This window comes from Meles meles, chromosome 4, assembly GCF_922984935.1.
Source record: "Meles meles chromosome 4, mMelMel3.1 paternal haplotype, whole genome shotgun sequence".
In the NCBI taxonomy this organism is placed as follows: Eukaryota; Metazoa; Chordata; class Mammalia; order Carnivora; family Mustelidae; genus Meles; species Meles meles.
The window spans coordinates 55236821-55252478 of NC_060069.1; the positions used below are offsets into that span (position 1 = coordinate 55236821).

The 15658-nt window shown below is 44.0% G+C and overlaps 2 protein-coding genes across 4 annotated transcripts in view; one reads left to right on the top strand and one right to left on the bottom strand.

Moving 5' to 3' along the window:
- Window positions 1-15658, top strand: part of ABCC5 (ATP binding cassette subfamily C member 5) — a 168479-nt gene that overhangs the window by 58862 nt on the left and 93959 nt on the right. The window lies entirely within an intron of this gene.
- Window positions 5736-9900, bottom strand: LOC123940517 (5-hydroxytryptamine receptor 3C-like). Its single transcript, XM_046003393.1, has 7 exons — window positions 9817-9900; window positions 9259-9368; window positions 8811-8980; window positions 8206-8366; window positions 6795-6999; window positions 6401-6616; window positions 5736-6271 (listed from the first exon to the last, which is right to left on the bottom strand). Exons 1-7 carry the CDS (start codon window positions 9898-9900, stop codon window positions 6045-6047), a joined length of 1173 nt encoding a protein of 390 aa, XP_045859349.1. The 3' UTR covers window positions 5736-6044.

Here is a 15658-nt window from a genome sequence, read left to right on the forward strand (position 1 = left end):
TTATCATAAACTAGTAAACTCAGATAATGTCAATCTTAATGGCAATGGTATCAACATTATACCTTAGGTGCCATCTCTGTAGAAAACACAATTGGACCAAATGAGTGAGTTGGAGCATTGTTCTGTTAAGTATCTTAGTTACATTTCCAGAAAAACTCTTGGAAATTTTTTTCTTGCAGAAAAGGGAAAGGATCAGACCTAGGATACAAAAGAAACTTTGTTCAGAATGGAAGACTATGGGACGCCTGGGTGGCTCAGTGGGTTAAGCCTCTGCCTTTGGCTCAGGTCATGATCTCAGGGTCTTGGGATCACGTCCCGTATGGGGCTCTCTGCTCAGCAGGGAGCCTGCTTCTCTGCCTACTTGTGATCTGTCAAATAAATAAATAAATAAAAATCTTAAAAAAAAAAAAAAAGAATGGAAGATTATGATAGCCCTGAACAGAAAGAGTTGAGGAAGGCAGGAATGACTAAGGGGCCTGAAGTAGGAGAGCACAGGAGAGACATATTTTCTGTCTAAGGTTTGAAATACCTGCAGTCCCTCAGCCCCACCCGCTCTGTAAGGCATTTCTTCCCTGTTTTGGAAACTTGGCCAGAGGACTGGGCCATCATGCCACATAGGACCAAAGTACTACTGTGTCTATATACACAGGGATACACCTGAGGGTTACTGGGCTCGTGGATCAGGTAAGAGTGAAGGACTCCCAAGGACACTTGAGTTCCACAGAGAGGCTGGCTACCCGACCTTAGGTCTAGGAAAGGAAGGTTAAATTCAAGCCCTGATGAAAGACAGCTGAAAACTGTTGATGTGCATCTGCCTTTATCAAGGTTGGCTGAAAAACTGGACCTAAGTCTATAGGCTAGACTCAAAAGTAGATCTGGCTGCCAGGAAATGCATATGATGGAGGCAGGAGTAAGGCCTCTCCTCTCCTGCTCTATAACCTCATGAGAAGCAGGGGGCACGTCTTGTTCTCCTACCCATTGTGCCCCCCACCCCAGTGGGTGGCATATAGTAATTAGCAATCAATAAATGGTAGTTAAATATCTGTTCCATCAGGTCACTATGGATGGGGAGAGACAGACGGGCACTTTGGGCAGATGTAGGAAACGTAGTAGGGAACCTCATGGGAGTCCTGAGGCCACATCAGAGAAGTTGCTTGCTATTCCCATGGTGTGGCTAAGGTATGGGCCTCCATCTTGGGTGCCGCTTGGCAGAGATGGGGGTTGTCAGATGTACAGCAGGTGAGATACAGAGGCCTAGAGCCAGGGCCCAGCCTTTTTATTTCTGACTGCCTCCCGTCTAAATTTCCAATAAAGGCCTAACCAGAGCTGCCATTAATTGAGTTTGTGCCATGTGCCCTGCGTTGTGGTAGGCACATTACTTACAGTATTCTTATCCTCCCAAATGCTTGGAGTGGTCAGAGTATTACTCCCATTTTACAGATGAAGAAAATGGAGGCAAAGAAGCCAAAAATATCGTGCTCAGTGTCTATCCAGGTAGAAGTAGGTAGAATGAAGATTCAAACCCAAGTCTGATTCCATTGTTCTTTCCTTGCTCTTTTTATTACCCCATAGCTGGGAGTCTTTTGGACTGGATTATTAGGCCCCTAGTTTCCCACTGGTGAAATTCCTAGGCCTAGACAATGCTTGGATTCAAAGGTAAACAGTGGGGAACAGGAGCTGTAGTTTTGCAAGTCACAGACACCAGTAACTTTCTCCTTAGCTCATTCCAAGTGGGTTCACAATGCCTGGTCCCACTTATCTGGGGAAGGAGTGAGATCAGTAATAAAATAACTTGCCTTGATCCTGATCCCTGGTGGATCAGGTTTGGAAAGATAGCTATAACCTGGCAAGGGCAGAATGAGACGATGGAAGGGGGAAATGAGAGCCATTTGCAGCCCTGAGAGATGGCAGTCACCCACAGAGGCCATTGGCCAGGGATAAGGATCCAGGAGCAGAAAGGCAGGTGGAACATCCAAACTAATGTGGGTCACTAGCTGGGGTCAAGCTGGCTATGGTGTCTGGAGCAGGAGAGAAGAAAACTCTTGGGACTCTGAAACACACCTGGAAAAAGAGTCCCATGGACAAGTACTCGTCTGAGCTGCCATTTTGACAGGCCCAGGCTCTGACCCCAGGCTTTCTTGAAGTATGACAACCCCACACTTATCACTTCATTTTTCTTGCCTAAAAATGAGGGGGCTGAACTAGAAAGTCAGTAATTCTTTATGTCTGTAGCCTCCCACCTAGAAGTCGATTTTGCACACTAAGTCTCAGTCTGCATGATAAATGGATGCTCTCTTGTGCGTCACATTTGGCTTTCTAGTTTCTGTAAGCTCATAAATGATTTTTTAATGCATATTTTAAAAATAATTTAATCTGCATCATTAGCTCCACTTCACAAATGAAATTTAAACTTGTGGAGTGAGTCCTCTTCTACAAGTTCTTACCCAACAAATAATGTGGTCAGATTAGAACCCAAGGTTGCCAGATTCCAACATCTCCCTATTATACTATTCACCCCCAACCCCTGCCCCCGACATTTAGAAGAACTAGTGCTAATGAATGATCAAATAGGAGAGGTTATCGAAGGCAGGGGCAGAACCTGGAGGAGGGATGGACTCCTGAGTGGCCCAGTCAGTTAAGTGTCTGCCTTCTGCTCAGGTCATGATCCCAGAGTCCTGGGATCGAGGCCCTCATCGGCCTCCCTGCTCAGCAGGGAGCCTGCTTCTCCCTCTGCCAGCCACTCCCCCTGCTTGTTCTCTCTCTCTCTCTCTTACTCTTTCTGACAAACGAATAAATAAAATCTTAAAAAAAAAAAAAGAAATTGGAGGAGGGAAAGGATGGGCTTGAAATGAAGTCTGTGAGTTCACATCCCAGAGTGGACCTGAAGGAGGAGGAGAGCCAGGGAGGAGGAGGAGATAATACATGTGAATGTCAGGTTAATATGGAGCTGAAAGAAAATGTGGGAAACATGGAGAAATACTGTCTATAATGGTTTAGAGAAAGGAACTGAATACAAGTGCATTCTCACTTACTCACAGGTGGTAATTCAGATGAATGGACAAAGTGAAGGGCTATCCTGCAGAGACAGGTCATCAAATGCAAGCTAGCCCAGGTGGGACCGGTGGCCTGTCAGCAGATTTTTCTAAAGATTTTCCTAAATTTTTCCAGATTACCTTGCAAAGCCTTTCAGAGGCTTGCCCTGTAACAAGAGGAGAGTCACTAGCACCCAAGTGTGCTTCTCGGAGGATTCTGTTATAGATGCAACAACTGAATCTGTAAATTTTCTGGGAGAGTTATGGTTTCAAGGCTCCACGTGATTATCCCTTGCGTGTTAAGATCGTGTGCTCAGATTTTGCTTGTGGAGAAGATAAAATCACTGTAATTATATTATGCTTTCTCTGTCTGAGAGGGGATCTAGTTTCTTAATTCATGTGTCAAAAAAGACAAATTGCATATCTCCTGTTCAAATAAAACAAAAAGCTATGTGTCGGAAAAAATGTGAAGAAAATAAGCAGGAAAATATGTACCATGAAGATGGGTGGGAAAATGAAAATGCTACAAATTGATCTTAAATAATTTCAGAACCCCCTCCCCCCACAAAGCAGGGTCAATGAGCTTCTTAGCAAAATCAAGAGTGAGTTTCCAGGTGAGATGACCATCTTGGGATAGGACATAAGAGTAGAAGATCCCAGGACCCTGAGACCAAGACCTGAGGTGAAGGCAGAGGCTTAAGCCACTGAGCCATCAGGTGCCCCATACCCTATGAAGGTCTCATCCTAGTTTGGAGGGCAGGGAGGCGGAGGCTCAGAGTCCAGTATCTAACCCTGGCTCAGTCACTGTCTAGCTGGGGCACCTGGGAGACAACTCAGTGGCTGTCACTTCACCTCTGTGTTTCATTTCCTTCATTTATTTCATCTCCTGTATCCAAGTATATAAAATGGGGGCCATAATACAAAACTATAGCACAAACCTAAAGAGTTTTGAAAACCAAATGATTTTTCACGAGTTATTCGGTGGCAAAACCTGACTTGAACTGATGCGAGACTATCCCTAATTTCCTTTCTGCTCCGTACTGTGAGTATTCATAGATTTCACTGCGGAAACATTAATGTGTTTGACTACAGGGCATTGCCCCATACCCCATACAGTACATGCGTAATTATTTCCTTTTTAAAATCTGAAAAATTCCGAATTCCGAAACACATTTGGCTCCAAGGGTTTGTGGATCTATAGTTCCTACTTCATACATTTCCTGTAGGATTAAATGTAGTTATTTATCTAAGACCCTTAGGAGACTGCCTGCCAACTTAATAAATGTTGGTTATTGTTATTACTTTACCGTATCCTTTCTAAAGACCCACTTCCTAGAAAGCTGTGAGTTGAGGAATTGCAGAAATTATAACAGATATGCTGATTTATTTAGGTGAACATCAGGGGCTCCTGATTTGAGCCCAGATTGTGTATACACTAGTCTTTGGATATGCCTGGAATGCTAGTGATGGTGTGGGGGGCGGGCCTTAGAGACTGAGAAACCAAACACATTCCTGGGGGAAAAAAAATGCAGATCAGATAAAAGGAGACCTAAGGAACACCAGTTGAGTTGGAAGCCATGGGCTTGAGTGCAAGGAGCGATTTAGAGTTTAGTGGGGGTGTTTCTGTCTCAATACTCCAGCTTCCCATGTACTCTTTCCCGAGTCCCAATGGTAGGGGACTGCAAGGAAAGAATAAGTAATAGCTATGTGTGGGAAAAAATGTGAAGAAACCTCCAGCTGGGGACATCTGCCCTGACTAGTTTGGGCTCTGCTGGCCAGATGCTCTGGCAGCAGACACTGGGGTGGGACCTTGGGCCACCACCACCACCAGCAACCCTGCTCATGAACAGTGATAGCCTTGCCACCCTTTGGGCATCTGTAGCTCCCTATGGAGGGAACCAAAGAAGTTTGAGGAGGAGCAGCAGAGAGGAGGAACCCAGGAAATGTTTAGTAAACACTACCGTTAATCTCTTGCGCTTGAGATAGAAGGCAGTAGCATAAAGGAAAGAATGGAAAAGAAATGGTTTCTAGAAAGAAAAGATTTTGTGTGAATTGTAATTAATTTGCTCTCATCTTTGTGCTTTTCTGAACCTGGGGTGTCCAGCAAATCATGTCACAGCTCCCATGGACAGCGACACTTTGAAGTCTGTATATCTCCCAGACAGCTAGTGGAGAGATGGGCCAAAAGACGAACACTTATAACATCATAAGGCAAGTGCTAGAAGAGGAATTTTCCAGTTCATACGGGGGCATTTGTGTTATTCCCAAGTAAAGCAGATGCCATTTTCAAATGTGCTTTCCTTGGCCTCGTGTTCTTTCCTTTGCATGATTAAGGGCCCATCCACTTTGATTGCAACACAGTTAACAGTAATTTGGGATATGTTAACATCTAAGTGCTTAAAGATGAATGAGTCATATGTCAAGCTGTGACAAATGCTTCACTCTTGAAGTAAGAGATGCCTGCTTCTGGCACATTATTAATTTCTAAAGCTTAATTCCAGGATAACTAGATTCAGGAGATTAACCCCTGTTTTAGTATAATTCCTTGTAATAGGTTTTGATCGCTTCACTCCTCTCTCCCTGCTTTCACGAGTTGTCTAATAGACTTAAAATACCCTTTTTACTGTGGGAATGAGAAGCTTCTCCAAGAAGACTCTCAATCCAAGATTTTTGATATTGTAATATAACGCTGGGAAGAGCCAATGCTTTCTGCAAAGGGTTTTATTGGGAGTGAGTCAATCAAGAAAGTATTCCAGGAACTTGGATCCTGAGGAGCCAGGCAGGCAGCACATACAGGAGGAGTGAAGGGCGCTGATGGCGTGTAGGAGCAAGGACCAACTCTGGGAGGCATAGGCCATCATCCAGGTCTGGTCTGAAACTGTACAGAAGAACTGAGTTGAAAACGAGGTGTTTGCCAGGGCTGTGAGGCAGGGATTTGGAAACACAGGGGAGTTTGGCTGGTTTCTAGAGGCAAAAGAAGCTCCAGAATGGAGTTTGCAGCTGGGCATTTGCCTAGGTGTTCCAGAGGACAATGACCGTGACCACGGAGGTGGCCATGAAGAGCAGGTAGAGGCGGAAGAGCAGGGTGTCCATCATGTGGCTGAACTGCACCCACAGGTCGACCAAGGGCTGCCTCTGAGCCTCTTCTTCCTCCTGGGCCCTTGACTCAGGACTCCCAGTTAACTCTGCCTCTCTGGGACCTGCCACCTTCCCCAAAAACTCCACGGGCTCCTTCACGCCTACAGAGAAACAGAGACTCAGTCATGGGCCATGAAGTGCACCTGGGGAGGGAGGGGACCAGGGAAGGAGGCAAAGCAGGGAGTGGAGGTGTGGGAAGAGGAAGTGGGGGCTGTGCTGACTCCCCTTACCAGGTAGGTGGGTGGGGGTGGGGCCCAGGCCCTTATTTCCCTTCTGGGGCACAGTGAGGCAGCATTTTCTTGGTCTGGCCCAGAAGAGAAGCAGAGAGTGGAGCCACCGAGGCATGGGTGGGGGCTGGGTGGTGGCCAGATGCAGCAGGTAGGTGATGAAGATGGTTTCTAGCAGGCTGACCACCATCAGGGACAGACACAGGGCAAAGTAGACACCTGGAGGGAAGATGGGGATGCATGAGGGCCAGAGGTACCTCCCAGGACTTTGTGTTTCCTCTTTTCCCAAAGGGTCCTTTCCAGGATCTCATTTCATTCTGACCTGGTTCCACTGGTCCATGTCCCCACCCCACCCCCGACCTTGCTTTTAGTCTCCTGATGGAGGGAGGGGCCATACTGATGAGGGGGGTGCCAGTCGCTGGGAGTAAGTCATTCATCATGAGCAGGAAGACATTGTAACCCAGTAGAAGTGTCATCTTGAATGGGGCACGATTCTCGCTTTCTGCTGGCAGATAGAAGCTGAGGGCATCAATGGCAACCAGAAAGCCACTGGGCACCAGGAGGTTTATGACATAGAGTCTGGGCCTGCGCCTGATGGCCACCTGGGGGGAGGAGAGAGGTCAGCAAGTGAGGAATAGGCTGGGAGGCTGCCAATCCAGTTAAGAGCAAGAGTTGAGATATGTCCCAGACCAAACTGTCTAGGAAGGAAATTATCTCAAGTCCCTCTTTCCAACAAAGTCTTCTTAATCACCACAGTCTGCCTTTCCAATGTTTTACTCTGCCATGCTGCTTATCACTGAAATGTATCTCATTCCTTGCTGACCCAAGGTGTCAACTTTCTCCACTTCCATTTTTAGCCCTACCAATGTAGGGCTCTTGGCAGGACTGTGCGACCAAGTTCTTAGGTATCATGTGTATTTTTTCCTTGTATTTCTGCTTCTTTCCTCATCAAGGTCTAATCTCTAGTGACTTTGTTGGTCTGCTTGCTTTCCTCATCAATGTCTAATCTCTAGTGACTTTGCTTGTGGCCATTCAAGACCAGTGGAAAGGAAAGTAAGATAGTGGCAGATAGTTTGGGGGTCACTAGGATTTGGAAGCGTAATATCCCATAGATAGTGTTTCATAACTTTTCCACCATCTCTTTTTAAAAATAAACATAAAATTATGCTGAGTGAAATAAGTCAAGCAGAGAGAGTCAATTATCATATGGTTTCACTTACTTGTGGAGCATAAGGAATAACATGGAGGACATGGGGAGATGGAGAGGAGAAGGGTGTTGGGGGAAATTGGAGGGGGAGATGAACTATGAGAGACTGTGGACTCTGAAAAACAATCTGAGGAGAGGCAAGGGTTGGGAGGTTGGGTGAGCCTGGTGGTGGGTATTATGGAGGGCAGGTACTGCATGGAGCACTGGGTGTGGTACATAAACAATGAATTCTGGAACACTGAAAAGAAATTTAAAAAAGAAGTAAAAATTTAAAAAATAAAATGTCAAAGATTAAAAAATATATAAACATAAAAATTTTTGCCTTCTAAAGAGTTCTGATAGTCATGGGAATTGGGAAGCTCACTTTCACTTGGAGTCACTCCCTTGGAGCTTCCCCACCCCCCAACCCGGAGGATTTATTCAGTCGATATTTATTGTGTTCCAGGTACTGTTCTAGGTTGTGGGGGTTTATCAGTGAAAAAAAATGACAAAAAGTCTCCAGCCTTATGGAGCTTACTTTCTAGTGGGAGGGCTTACATTCTGATAGGAGACATAAGCTATGCATCTTAGAGAAGATCACAACCACGGCCCCTGAGCTCACATAGAAAATGATTTGGTCATACTGGTTGGTGCCCACAGTCATCTTCATCATTCTCTGGTGGATACCCAGAAGTACCCACTCCCCCTTGCTCCGAATGAGGTTCTGTGATGTGTTCGAAATCTCCTGCACTTTCTTCTCCATGCCCAGGACCACATTCTCCACTGCAAAGGAGACCCAGACAACTCAGCCTCCCAAATGCTCCCAACCCCCTTTCCCAGACTATTGAATTCCTTACCACTCAACTCCCACACCCCTTTCAGTGAGATCCCCTTGCTGTTCCCAGTGATCCCCTCACTGTTCTTTCTCAAAATCCTTTCTCTGGGGGCGTGTTGGTGACCTATTTGGTTAAGCGTCTCCCTTCAGCTCAGGTCATGATTTCAGGGTTCTGGGATCCAGCCCTGCATCAGGCTCCCTGCTCAGCAGTCATCTGCTTCTCCCTCTGTCCCTCACCCTGCTTGTGCTCTCTCTCTCTCTCTCTTTCACTCTCTCTCTATCAAATAAATAAATACAATCTCTCTCCTTTTTTTTAAAAAAAGGTCTTTAAAAAAAACAAAAACAACCCTCTCTCTGCCTCTCAGTAGGCTACTACAAAGAGCTTTACTCACCTGTATAGATGAATGAGCTGAAGGTGAGCGTGCAGTTCTGTTCATCAAAGGGGAAATAGAAGATGTCCAGATTACAGATGCTGACCACCTTCATTGGCTTGTCATATTTGATGAGACCTTCATTGTTGACATAAGCCATGAGACCTGTAGCTGTCTGATCCACATCCATGCTGTGTGTGAGAAGGATGGGAAGGTGGACAGTGTAGGTTCCCTGTCAGTCGTGGCCTTCTTTCTCAGGTCATGTCATTCCTGCGCTCTAAACCCACTCATTTGACTTCCCCTTTCTACATATAGCTATGTTCTGGGGCGGGGGGGGGGGGGGGGGTGTAAGTTCAGTTCAGACATTGCTTCTTCTAAACTGAGTCTTTGTGTGCCCCCTATTGGTTATATCATTCCTTTCCTTGGAAATAGGGTTTCCTTCTTGCTTTTTTTCAATCCTGATACTCACAACTCCTCGATGAAGATATCTGGAAGCCAAAGATAATCAGCTGCTATGCTGATCTTCCTGATGTCCCCACATTCCTCTGGGTTCCACCTGATGAATGGATTGTACCAGATCTATAGGAAACCATGGTGTGGGACAAATGGGGTGGGAACTAGTTTTAGTCACACTCTGTCTCCTGCACTTTACATTTCTTTTTTCTCTCATTTCCTCCCTCTCTTACCCCCTCCCTGGTGACAGCTATCCCTATGTCATTAACAACGTATTTCTTCTACTTCTCCCTCAATGCTCTCAAGGGAGACCTTGAGCTTAGCTTTGGAGTCCGTGGGATGTAGCCGCTTAAATATTGTCTTCCATGACCTTGATTTATGCTACTTTCTCTCTGTGCCCCACCTGCACTCCAAAACTGGCAGGATAATCAGGAAGTTTTGTGTTTTCATTTGTTAGTCTGGCTCTGTTTGAACTTATCTAATTTGTGAGTTTTCTCAGCTTTATCCATTATAATCTGTGCCCAGGAGTGGAAAAAGGGAGGTACCATAGTAAAGGGGAAACAGTCTCTCATACCACATTTAGCCACAGGAAAGATGTCATCAGTTGAAGCTGTGCGTCCTGAAAAAAAAATTTTTCATCTGGGATCATTGCCTCCATGAAGTCAAGTCCAATGCCACCACCTGCCTCCTACTCATTTCCAAGGCTGTTCTATGTGGCAATTATGATTTTTAATCATAAACCACTGAAAAATGTAAGTCAAATAATCCAGGGTACAAGGAAAATATAAGTGAAAATATAAAGTATGAAAGCCCATTGGGGTTATGCTTCTTATGGAGTAGTCCAAAAAGGGACAGATTTTACCTGCCATGATGTCACTGAAGCATCCCTGTCATGCCTTCCCACCCCAAAGAATGAGATTTTCATTTTATAAAATTCAAGCAGGGAACCCACTGCTTACCACTGCTCAGCCCATTGCAGTGTTGAGTCAGGACTTACCACTTCCACAATGGCAGACATAGTGAAGGAGATGTTGACATGAGTGGGGATGCTGTAGTTGATGACTGGACGGAAGGCCTTTCTGTCAAACACTGCTTGGAAGGCAGCAGGATCCACCCCGTACCGGTCAAAGCCTGAACAATTGATGGTGAAAGTGTCTCCTCTTCCTGCAGAGAGCAGAGACCCTGTGAGAAGAGTGCCAGGACTGGGGGACTGGCAGGTGTTTCTGCACAAAGAGAAAACAGGGGTCATGGGAGAAGCATGTTAGCTCCTCCTACCTGGGCCACAAGTGTGGTCTGGGCTGGTAGGCAAATGGTGGAAGTTCATGAGGGGAGCTGAGTCAGGGCTCTATCCTCAATTCTATTGTTTGTGTCCCCATGCAAAACTTGTCCAAACATGTAGGCAAACTCAGCCTTGACCACCACTTTACAGTGTCCTGAATCTTACCACAAACCTTTTCACCTTCACTCAGTGTCCTTACATTACTCATTTCTGTCCTTGATACACCTGGGTGACATCAATGATAATTTTTGCAATCACAGTTCTCCACCGTGCTCTATTAATACAACATAGATGATAATCAATGAATGATGAAGGAAATCAGGTAGGGGGTGTGAGGTATGTGGAACCTTAAGGAAGGATCTCAGTTTTTCAAGTTAATAAGAATTTACTGTGTCTCTACTATGTGCTGTGATTGTTCTCTTCTAAACCAGAGTGGTTCTCACCACTGAGACTATCTTAAAAAGAGTTCTTTGATACCCATCTTATACTTAGCCCTTTTCTAGTCATACCTTATGATGCAGAATAGAGAATTGTGTGGTAACAACTTCTGGTAGAGTCTATTCAGATCTATCTTTGATATTATACTAACCCTCATTGTTCATTTTTGATAATGAATGAGAAAAACAATCTACACTGAAAAAATTTTGCTGAAAATGTTTCCCTTTTTCATGACAGGTCTTCTCATCATCTTCTTCTCTTTAGCCTTTTCTCTGTTCCATTTAATTTACTTCAAGAGAGCTGTAAAAAAAAATTGTCTTCTTTTTAACATTAGTTGACACCCAGAAACATGCAGTTAGGTTATACGCCTGGAACAAAAAAGACATGGGGAAAGAGAAGAGGCCAAGAGAAGCACAGGGAGAGAAAGATCTTGCAAAGAGGTACAAAGCTGCCAGTGTCCTGAGTTTTCATGCTTACCAAAATGAACATTCAGGTGTTGACTATCTAGGAATAACAAAGATTAACCTGGTTTGTCTGTTTCTCAGAAGCTATATGTTCACTTTGTTTTTGCTCTGGTCCCTTCTTACCTTGAAGCAGCACCTGGACAATGAGGCAGAGGAAGCCTCCATTCTCATGGAGCCTACCTCTTCCCATCTTCTTCTCTTTGGCTCTTCTCTGAGATAATGTTGATCTCTGGAGACTTAGTGATGATGCTGATCTTAAAAGACCATAGGCCACACCTTGAACCCTAGCTTTGAATAATACATGTATCAGGTGGCATTAGCTACCTCTCTAACAAGCACCCCTGGTGACACGAGAATGTCACAGAGGACTACCCCACCCTGTGCCCTAGCTGAGCCTGAATCTCATCTCCAAAAGTAATCTGGCAAATCAGTTTGGAGAGGAGGAAGAAAAAATATTTGGTTACTAGTCAGTCTGGCATATAATGCATCATTGAAAAGGCTCATGATAATTGCCCGAGCTTTCAAGGGGCACATGCGCTTATTTTAACCTTGCTATCATCTTTCCAAAAAACTGGGGGCCTCCTTTTTATAATCAACTTCTGACTCTGAGGTTTTAAATATGACTTCAGTTCTGGAAAATCTTTTGATTTTGCGAGTCCATCGAAAGCGCCCAGGTCTACTGGTTGGAGGGAGGGATCAATGGGGTAGATGGAAGGTGGTAGAGGCAAATGCAGTGTTTACTAGAAGTTGACTGATGAGAACATGAGTGAACAGCTTGAAATTAATGTTGTTTTGGCCCTGCTAATGTTTATAAGAAATGAGTTAATTGTAAGCGTATTAAAAATTGGGAAATCTCATGAAAAAACTGTATTTCTGGCTTCATTTGAAAAAATAAGATCGAGCAATACTGGGCTCACATTTTTCCTTGACAACAATCTGCCAAAGTTAATGGTCACGCCCTTTGGATGGAACATTCTCTCTAGATCAGCACAGTCTGTCACTAACTATTGATTATTCCTGACCAGCTGCCCTCATTTATGTTACCTCCTTGGTCTCCTTAAGGCATTTGAATTTGCCTTTGAACATAAAGATTTATTTTTTTGCATAATTTTAAAAGAGCTTTGGGAAATAATTTCAAAATACCCTGCCATGCCTAGGTGATCATAGGTCTCGTCAGATGTAGCATGTACAATTATTATTTTTTTAAAAGATTTTATTTATTTGTATAGCTAGTTAGCTTGTTTGTTTATTTCATGATCAAGCAGGGGGAGAGGTGGAGGAAGAGGGAGAAAAAGAGAATCTCAAGCATGTTCTGTACTGACCACACAGCTGGACTTGGGGCTCAATCTCATGACCCTGAAATCATGACCCCGAGATCATGACCTGGGTCAAAATCAAGAGTCGGCACTCAACTGACTGAGCCACCCAGGCGCCTCTAGCATGTGCAACTATTTGATTAATGGTGGAAACCAGACGTGGTATGGTTAAGTAGACCAAAGTCATCAGTGTGGTTTAACTTTTTTTTTTTAAAGATTTTTATTTATTTATTTGACAGAAATCACAAGCAGGCGTGGGGGGGGGGGGGAAGCAGGCTCCCTGCTGAGCAAGGAGCCTGATGTGGGACTCGATCCCAGGATCCTGAGATCATGACCTGAGCCGAAGGCAGAGGCTTAACCTACTGAACCACCCAGGTGCCCCAAGGGTTTAACTTATTTTATACTAGAATTAGTTGCATTAGGAAAGTCTCCAGAGAGGGTAATGAATGGCTTAGAGAACAAAGGGAGAGCAATTGAAGGGGTGCCTGGGTGGCTCAGTCAGTTAAACATCTGCCTTCAGCTCAGGTCATGATCCCAGGGTCCTACTCAGCAGGGAGCCTGCTTCTCCCTCTCTCTCTGCTTGTGCTCTTTCACTGTCAAATAAATAAATAAAATATATAAAATATATAAAATAAATAAAATCTAAAAAAGGGCAGGGAGAGAACAATTGCTTCATTGAAGAAATTTTACAGACTGAGCTGGAATAATACAGTAACAAAGGTTTCCTTCTTTCTCATGTTGGCGTTTTATGTGGTTAGAGATAATGTTGGTGTGGTACCTTTCCCATTCTAAGCAATTACTGAATTGAAGCAGAAATAAAAGTACAAAGGGCAATAATAGTAACTGTCATTGTTATTCTGGCTCTCCTGAGATTGCTCAGTTGCTTCAACCTGAATGGAATCTTCTGGACTTAAAATGTCTAGGTTGACTGCAGCAATCCTGATTGCCATGAGCACTAGTCTTTTCTCCCAGTCTTGCTCAGCTTTTGGTTACTGTAAGGGTCATTCCTCACTCTCTCCAGCAGCCCCCTGTATCATTTGAGAATCCTTTCTCCTCTGGGGAGGTTTTGTTTTGTTTTTAAGGTGACTTACTTACTTACTTACTTACTTACTTTATTTTTTGTAATTTATTTGAGAGAGAGAGAGTGAGTGAGAAACAGAGAGAGCACAAGCAGGGCAGAGGAGCAGAAGGAGAGGGAGAAGCAGACACCCCCCCCCCCCCCTGCCGAGCAGAGAGCCTGATTCTGGACTTGATCCCAGGACTCCAGGATCATGATTAAGGTGACTTTAGATTAGCATTTCTCCAAGAATTTTCTGCAGAACACTAGTTCTACAGGGTGTGGAATGCATTTCTAAAAAATTATTCTTGTTGCTTCAAATTCAGATAAGTCTGGTAAATACTGAATTAAAGAAGGCTAAATGGGTTTTATTATTTCAGGATTTCTCAGAGTATTTAATGTTCATGTGACTTGAATATCATATATACAATTCCCCAAACTTAGTTGACTTCAAATTTCTTTTTCTCAGAATATTTTGCGGGACTATCACTTCATCTGTTATCTTGGGGGAAACACTGCTGTAGGTAAATAGAATAAATGTAGAAGAAAAAAACTTGAAGATTCTACAGATGGGGTATAGGATGCAAGCATCATATGTATAAATAAACCAGAAATTAGAAAATGAATTAGTTAAGTATTTTTTAGATAAGTATTCTAAAACCTGAAATTTTATTAGAACTCTAAGAACCTACAAGCAAATAGAAAGTAAAATAGATAAAATTTCATGCTGTTTCTGAATCCATCAGCCATATAAACTTTGTCTTGAGGAAGAATCTTTTTTTTTTTTTCCTTTTCTTTCGATCAGTGACCTACCAGCTGTAGGCCACATGTCACTCACCTAGATCTAATTTTAGGATGAGAGTTTAAAAACCTGTTTTGGGGGCGCCTGGGTGGCTCAGTGGGTTAAAGCCTCTGCCTTCGGCTCAGGTCGTGATCCCAGGGTCCTGGGATCGAGCCCCACATTGGGCTTTCTGCTCGGCGGGGAGCCTGCTTCCTTCTCTCTCTCTGCCTGCCTCTCTGCCTACTTGTGATCTCTCTCTGTCGAATAAATAAATAATATCTTTAAAAAAAAAAAACCTGTTTCGGTATTTTTACTTCTCAAATATGTTCAGACAGTTAACATTTTAGTAGTTGAAAGCAATGTGGATTATTCTCATTGGTGGTCTTATAATCAATCCAGTATATAATTTGTGTTTTCAGAGTACGTATTTTTTCCTCATGGTATTCAATAAATGAGTTAATTACTTTGAGTGAAAAATAAATACAGCCTGCATAGATTTCTGATTTTCCTGAACAGATCTTCACACCAAAAAGGTTATAACAAACGTAGACTGAAGTGGTTTGTCTTTTCTCACTAGAAGCTCATATTTTTTTTAAAGATTTTATTTATTTGACAGAGAGAGACACATCAAGAGTGGGAACACAAGCAGGGAGAGTGGGAGAGGGAGAAGCGGGCTTCCCACCAAGCAGGGAGCCTGATGCAGGGCTCAATCCCAGGACCCTGGGATCATGACCTGAGCCAAAGGCAGACACTTAACGACTGAGCAACCCAGGCACCCCAGAAGCCCATATTTGTAAAGCAAAACACTTGAGAAGTTTTGGGGAGTGACTGGGAGTGGCCACTCTTCCAGCCTGTGAAGGCCTGTTTTAGAGAGAAGGCTGCATTTTGGCTGCGCTATTGGTGTGACTTCTCTGGCTTAGTGGGACCCTGTTGCTTCCCCCTGTTGCTTCCCACCATGTGACCTGACAGGTGCCCATCCATACTTCTCAGTAATGTGGGAGAATCCCCATGTATATCTTACCAGGAGAGATGTCAGACATTTATCCAGCTGAGTAAGTAACCATTAGTTGTCATTCTGGGA

Bases quoted from the DNA above. Each gene is read 5' to 3' on its own strand.
- LOC123940517 (XM_046003393.1), bottom strand. From the start codon at position 9,900: ATGGAGGCAATGATCCCAGATGAAAAATTTTTTTTTCAGGACGCACAG. The intron at 8,981-9,258 runs GTGAGTATCAGG...TCTCACACACAG, and splicing joins GATATCTTCATCGAGGAGTT to CATGGATGTGGATCAGACAG. The intron at 7,000-8,205 runs GTGAGCTCAGGG...TCCTCCCCCCAG, and splicing joins ATGACCAAATCATTTTCTAT to GTGGCCATCAGGCGCAGGCC.